The sequence below is a fragment of the Convolutriloba macropyga genome, chromosome 6 (genome assembly GCF_964194025.1).
Source record: "Convolutriloba macropyga chromosome 6, txConMacr16.3, whole genome shotgun sequence".
NCBI lineage: Eukaryota > Metazoa > Xenacoelomorpha > Acoela > Convolutidae > Convolutriloba > Convolutriloba macropyga.
Genome location: NC_134473.1, coordinates 35,944,665 through 35,952,538, shown reverse-complemented (window position 1 = coordinate 35,952,538; position 7,874 = coordinate 35,944,665). Strand labels below are relative to the sequence as shown.

Sequence of the window (7,874 nt, the reverse complement as noted above, 5' to 3'; positions counted from 1 at the left end):
CAAAGATTACAACAATTAATAAGTTTATCACAACAATTAGTCATTTTAGTTGTAAACACTCCAACGTTCGTTTTAATTAATTAATTAATATTGACTTAGTCCTTTTAGCAAAAATCGACTAGTAAGGAATGAACAAAAAATTTCCACCGAACAAATTTTCGAGCAACCTAGTGTTTTGTTTATTCCAGATATGGTAGTTGTTTATGTAAAAATACAGTATCTAAAATTATATAGCTTGCTCTGTTATTGCTGATTTTCAGATCTATGAACTTGGATAATCTTTTACAAAATGCTGGATCAAAGATTCACATTAAAGATCCGGGAAAACTAAGGACAGTTCTGCAGCAGTATTTAGACGATGGCCACCATCTTCTTCAGGTCAGCTAAACAAAAACTGCATTCGCCAAAAGCTGCAAATTAATCCATTCACACTGATCTGGGGGTAGAATAATGTAATTATCATCAATCTACTGTTCAGATTTTGACTGACTTCGACCGGACACTGACAAAGCACTCGTCAAATGGGGAATTAAATCCGTCAACACATGGTAAGTCTAAGATTACCAAGGCAGCCTCAACTTTGCAATGCTTCTTATTAATTATTATTGACTTGTCCTTATTAATTATCGAGCAAAAAACTGTGAGTGACATGTACTGGAATTTCTTTAAAACAAAATACGACTTTAACAACAAATGCACGTGAAGAATCTTATGTAAATGTTGGATGTGCAACCCACTATCGAAAATCGATTAGAAATAGGACACGAAAACAAGGGTGCATTGGAGCACCCCTGGGAAGCCCTAAAGCCTGAACTACTACTACTACATGGTGTGCAGATACTTAAACAACCGGAAAGAAGTTTGAAAATTTTTTGTGGCTCATTTAAATGCTCTGAGTAATCGCTCTATAACATTATTTAAGTGCGATATAAAGCTTCCAAATGCTCTTGAATTCCAAATTTTCTAGTTTTCTTTAAAATTTTTTTTGTTAAAAAAATATCCTTTTGAACACAGTCAAAAAGAGGATTATTTTTGATCTCATCCAGTTTTTATACAGTACAAAGTATTTGGATCGTTTGGTGCGCTGTCTTTCCAAGATCTATTTGAAATTTTGTTCCATTTTCTGATGGTAATGAGGAAAAATCAGATCGGAGGCGTGATCACGCTAGATTGGTAGAGGCAGCGAAAAATCGAGTTGACAAAAAAGAGCTTGAATTGTGTTCAAACTGCTTTCACGTGTGTCAATTTGACTTTTTTGACTGTTTTATTTCATGAATAGTGATACGTGTTCAATTTGTTATCAGAAGTTTTTTGATTTTCATAGTGGGCAGCTAATGGTTTTTTATAACTCGTTTCCATAAAGTGTCCGAGAATTCTGCGTCTTAACGTTATCAATACCGATATTATGCTCAAAAAAAGTTTTCAGTTCTACAGTGCAAACAACGAATTGAATGCTAAAACTTTTTACGATCTGTTCTTCCCAAATTTGTAGTTCTTTCCGCTTTCCTGTTCTCAGCTGTTCTCGCCTTTTACTTATTCCCCACATTTCAGGCTGTATCGTTGTCTCAATAATGAAGGGTCCCATTAGCTTCCTAATGAAGCTTCCGGTTGATATCTTGGTTTTTACGGCTACGCTAATATTTTCATAGTGTAAATTATTTTTGAGTTTTGCTTTTATATGTTGAATAGCCGCACAGCGATAGCTGGGGCTATTATTGGTCTTCTCTTGTTTTTTTAATTGCTCAGTTCATGGCAATTATTGTAAACGTGTGTCTTTTTTATGCAAATTTTTCGCTTGAAGATTTTGCGCTTTTTTTCTAGAACAGTCTTTGACTTCTCAAGTGACTTTTTCACGCTTTCGTTCATCATTTTTGAGTGATCTCTAGTGCTCCGAAGTAAAGCTTGTTGCTAATGTAAAATCGGTTGCAGCATAGAAAATTAAGAGACTCGTAGCACAGTTGTTAGTGCGGGTGGCCATGGATCTTTAGGTTAGTGGTTCGAAGCCTGGTGGGGCCGAGGTTTTTTGAACCCATAAAGAAAAATTGATCTATACTAAAGACCATGAATTAAATTACCTCACCTGTCGTTCAAGAGCAATTCTTCCGACATTTGTCGGTTTGTTTTATTTCGTCGTCGTGATTTTTGTTACGACCATATGACGTCACAACCACTTCAATTCTGCTTTTTGGTCAGTTGTTCATGCAATCTCATCTGAAGTGCGTGCGTGACGTCATTTTTCGCTCTTAGTGGAGCGAGTTTTTTTGTTCATTCGCGTGATTAAATTTTTGGTCACACTTGACTCACCTCTCTCGAAAATGACTTCCTCACTTTGAAATTCACTTTTATACTTTAATTCAAAGAGATAAGGTCAAATGGGTGTGTGTCACTATAAATGAAGGTTATTTGGGAGCAGCTAATAGAGGCAGCAAAAACTTATACAGATTTTTATTTAAAATATAACATATTAGCCTTCAATGAAAAGTCGAATATTTTGGTTTGTCTTTTGTACTGTTTTTTTGAGAGTGCAGATCTACGAAGCTATTGCGGCTATTTTCTGGCGATCTGCCAGCTATGTTGCTGTGACTTGGTGTTTTGTAGAACTAAATTTGGATCCATGTCATACGAATATAAAACCATCTGAAATTGATGCCAAAATGTTTCTATGAGCCTAAGAATGCGTTTCAAATGCAAAATTGTCCCATGTTTCTCAATTTTTTTGTCAATTTTTTTTGGTTTTGTTCGTTAATATCTTCATTTTTGGCTCTTTGAGCGGACAGGGCTCTAAGAACCAAATTTGTAATTATAACAACGTTTGTTCGATAACTCCTGAATTGGATAACTCTATTTGACGTGAGGTTTTTTTGTTTTGTAAAATTGTACACATACTAATCCTGTTTTGGTTGTTTTTGTCAAAGTTTTCCAACTTTATCGATTGTACTAGGAGTTTATTTTAAATCAAATTATAACATATCAGCTTTCAATGAAAAGAGAATTTTTTCGGTCTGTCATTACTGATTTTTTGAGACTGCAGATCTACGAAGCTGTTGCGGCTAATTTCTGGCAAGCTGCCAGCTATGTTCTTTATTTTTTTCTGGTGAGGGGCAATTCTCATTGGCTTTAATGGGGCATGAATAGACGTAATTAAATTTACCAGTTATCAGCTTATGGGTTTTCGGACTTTAACTACATAAGACTTTATCACTTTTTCTTTCGACATGAAAACAATGCTTAGTTTATTTATAGTGCTGTAATGTCCTATCAAAGGCAATTGAAGTGTATCAAAGGTAAATCGAAAAGTACGTTCCTTATAATATTGGATATTTTTCCCCTCTTTTTCACTGATCGCCTTAGTGCTATATTTGCTATAACTCAAGGCCATATATATATTTATAGACTTTATTTTTCTGCCTTATTAAGATGAGAAGATGCATATTTTATTAATATCCTGTAAACTTTCTCAAGTATATTTGTTATAAAAACCTCTTAAATTTCTTTTGTTATTTGATTTACCCATAACGCATGAATATGTGATAGCGCTAGCCGTATTTATATTTACACTGTACACGTTAATATGTTCATCTTATTTGCCCGGCACGTGCCAGCACGCGCCAGAAGTTCTATTTATCTTGAGTTAATCTTGATGTATTTGTGATTACTCAAATGTAAATACGGACCTCAGGTCTTAAAAAGTATTAATCAGAGCTACACAACCAAAATTGTCAAGTTGAAACTCAGCAGTCAAATAATTCAGTCTTAGATTGGAATGTTTTTCTTCAGTGACAGAACTTATAGCTGTCGGAGAACATCTTTAGCGAGAAACATTACTTCAAGAAACTCAATACAATAATATAGCCAGACAAAAGCATATTAAATGGTGACAGGAGTGTAGACAGCTTTTTCAATTAGTTCCTTCCAAAAAATGTTGTTTAATTTTTCCCATTTTTCTATTGCCATTGATATTCAAAACATTACTTACTTATTTGTATGATTCAGATAGACAGCTGCACAAATTTGACTTAACACTCTTTTCCTACGGAATTCCCAACAACGGAAATACCTCCGCAGAAACATACTCTGTTTTTCTTGAAGATAAATTACTCGCTATTTTTTTGTTGGATTTACAGAAGACTATGAAGACCAGCTCATTGCAATAGTATCATTCGATAATCGGTATGATTTCAAATCAGTAATTAAGCACATTAAAAGGGAAATGCATATCGACTTAGAAATCTCAATTTTTATTCGAAAGCGGAGATTCTAACTAAATTTAGTACTTTATAATACGCCCAATATCAATTTCTCAACAAACTTTTTACATTTTACTGCAGCATTTTTATTTTCTTTATCATTGCTCATTATCTGATCACAGCAGTCTTCATCTACCTCTTTATGACAGACATCGCCATTAGTGTTTCCTTTCAAATATCGATACTGAATGCATCAGAGATTGGAGCCCAAAAGAAGGTGACGCCAAATGAAAAAATGACAGCACACAGAGACGCATACTCACAGAACGAGAGAAAGTCATACCTCTCAGTAGGTAACAAAATCTAGTCAGCCAGGAAACCGTGAGTTAGAGTACACAAATTTTGGTGCTAAAACTTAAATGCCTTCCCACGATTTATACATTACCCAAATACTCACTGTTGTTAATAACTGCCGCTATTCAAATCATTTTGTGGAATATGTAGACTGTAACTACATACAATTCATTAGCGCCCAAACTAACAACCTTATTACCCCAACAGTCATTAGTGCCTTTGTTTCTGACAAAACAAATCGTGCTTCTAATAAAAATGCTATTGATAACCGCTCCTTACTATCATTTACCGCCAAGAACTTGGTGGTGCGACAAAAAGCCCGTGAATTTCCTAAAGTTAGACATCTCATGATCCATGGCTACCATATCGATTTGATGAATTTGAATCTCCCCTCATCGTAATTTCGGAATAATTGCATTCCCAACCCATTCAGATCAATACCGTTAATTTCATACAGTGCAGTTTTAAAATTATAAGAAACTAAGATGGCAGCTAACACCCAATTAACAGTAGAAACCTATAGCGGAGCCGAAAATCAAAGTTTGAGCACCTTTTCCGAGGTTTCATCGGTATCGCAGCAATCCCCGTGAACCAACTATCGAAATTTCTACAACACCTCCGAGACGGCGCGTTACGATATTTTCAAACGTTGCCCGAGGCAACCAGAAGTGATCTTGAATTAAGCCTCAGAGCACTCAGAGACCACTTCGCGAATCAAGATAGTCAACAAGTCCACATTTTTTAATTAGAACAGCTACGATTTGACCCAAAAACAGACAGCCCCAAAACTCCCTAGTGAACTCCCTAGAGACAGCCCCAAAAACTCCCTAGTGAACTCCCTAGGAGCAGGTGATAGAGCAGAGCAGGCACGTTTTGATGGAGAAACAGCCGCACGAACTGCTAGATTACAAGGTGCGTAGGACAACAAAAATGAGCAGGTGAGATGAATTCTTATAAAAGCCATGCCTGACTGGCTTAGATCAAAACTAATGGAGCAACCTCTAGCTACGCCGCTTACCGACTCTGCACTATTGCTAGACAACAGATGACAATCAGAGGCATGTATAGAAAAAACGATTACCCTGAAGATGGATAAAATGAAAGCAACAACGCAGCTTCCGAGAATTTAATAAATGCGCTCTCTAAACAACCAGACGCAGGATTCTCTAGACAAAAGCTTCTAACATTTGATGACCGCATCACAGGGGCACAGATAAACAACAACACAGAGATGTAAACTACTCCCCCAACCAGTCATTTAATAGAAATGAGCAACTCCCTGCGGCCACATACACGCCGAGAAGTAACCACGCGAGCCAAAACTATCGCAACGTCTACAGGGGGAAACAACCGCAGAGGCCGAAACTTCTTTAACAGAAACCAGAGACCGCGATTCCCGAACACCAACGTTGAAGTGTTTTACCCTGGAAACTTTACACAGTCACAATTCCGCATGCCCATCAGCCATTTACGCCTGTGACTAGATCTAGCGGTACCTTCTGCTATACACGTGGTTATCCAAATCACCGATCAAGCCAATGTTCTCAGAGAGGTAGAACTAATAATAGAGGAACATTTCCATTTAACCGCCAGCCAAAAAAACTAAAAGCCACCCGTAATGCCCAAAAGTCGCGAACAGTCCCCCAAATCGCTAGCAGTCTAGTAAACTATTTAATCTTTACAATATAAACCCAAATATGAGATCATTCCTTCTCCCCAATGTTAAAATTAATTTTCATATTGGAATAAGCCGTCGCGCGCTAATTGACACCAGCGCTTGTGCCAACGTCATAAGCAACAGATTACTTCAAGAAATCACTGAAACTGACAAAAACGCAGTCAAATTAAAGCAACCAGATTGTACTTCATTCAAAATTGCTATAGGACAACTAGTCAGGATAGAGAAACAGGCTGAAATTAAATTTAAACTCGCTCACAGAGAGTTTGTTGAAGACTTCCTCGTCCTTTCCTCAAAAAATTCGGTCATCCTTGGCAACCCCTTCTTTGTCAAGCATGATATTTCAATTAGCCCAAAACAAGCCCTTATTCAATTCTCCCGATCTGACTATTATTTACCGCCAAAGACTTGCGACAAAAAGCCCGTGAATTTTCTTAAGTTAGACATCTCATGATCCATGGCTACGATATCGATTTATGTTAATTTGAATCTCCCCTCATCCTAATTTCGGAATAATTGCATTCCCAACCCATTCAGATCAATACCTTTAATTCCATTCAGCGCAGTTTTAAAATTATAAGAAACTAAGATGGCAGCTAACACCCAATTAACAGTAGAACCCTATAGCGGAGCCGAAAATCAAAGTTTCCGCCAATTTGAGCTCCTTTTCCGAGGTTTCATCGGTATCGCAGCAATCCCCGTGAACCAACAATAGAACTTTCTACAAACCTCCGAGACGCCGCGTTACGATATTTTCAAACGTTGCCCGAGGCAACCAGAAATGATCTTGAATTAAGCCTCAGAGCACTCAGAGACCACTTCGCGAATCAAGATCGTCAACAAGTCCACATTCTTTAATTAGAACAGCTACGATTTGACCCAAAAACAGACAGCCCCCAAAACTCCCTAGTGAACTTACAAAGGCTCAGCGTGCCTACACAACGCCAAATCTGTCACCAGTCGCATTAGCGCTTGCAGGTGATAGAGCAGAGCAGGCACGTTTTCATGGAGAAACAGCCGCACGAGCTGCTAGATTACAAGCTGCATAGGACAACAAAAATGAGCAGGTGAAGTGAATTTTTATAAAAGCCATGCCTGACTGGCTTAGATCAAAACTAATGGAACAACCTCTAGTTACGCCGCTTACCGACTCTGCATTATTGCTAGACAACAGATGACAATCAGAGGCATGTATAGAAAAAACGATTACCCTGAAGATGGATAAAATGAAGGCAACAACGCAGCGTCCGAGAATTTAATAAATGCGCTCTCTAAACTGAACCAGACGCAGGATTCTCTTGACAAAAGCTTCTAACAATTGATGACCGCATCACAGGGGCACAGATAAACAACAACACAGAGATGTAAACTACTCCCCCAACCAGTCATTTAATATAAATGAGCAACTCCCTGCGGCAACATACACGCCTAGAAGTAACTACGCGAGCCAAAACTATCGCAACGTCTACAGGGGAAACAACCGCAGAGGCCGAAACTTCTTTAACAGAAACCAGAGACCGCGATTCCCGAGCACCAACGTTCAAGTGTTTTACCCTCGAAACTTTACACAGTCACAATTCCGCATGCCCATCAGCCATTTACGCCTGTGACTAGATCTAGCGGTACCTTCTGCTATACATGTGGTTATCCAAATC

At 37.9% G+C, this 7,874-nt stretch overlaps 1 protein-coding gene across 1 annotated transcript in view; it reads left to right on the top strand.

Annotated features, from left to right (window-relative positions):
* Positions 1 to 264: 264 nt before the first annotated feature.
* The window catches only part of LOC142341644 (7-methylguanosine phosphate-specific 5'-nucleotidase-like), a 54,032-nt gene continuing 46,422 nt past the window's right edge, over positions 265 to 7,874 (top strand). Inside the window, exons 1-2 of the mRNA XM_075392756.1 lie at positions 265 to 378; positions 479 to 548. Of these exons, the coding sequence (XP_075248871.1) occupies positions 265 to 378; positions 479 to 548 (184 nt within the window). The remainder of the gene's footprint in view (positions 379 to 478; positions 549 to 7,874) is intronic.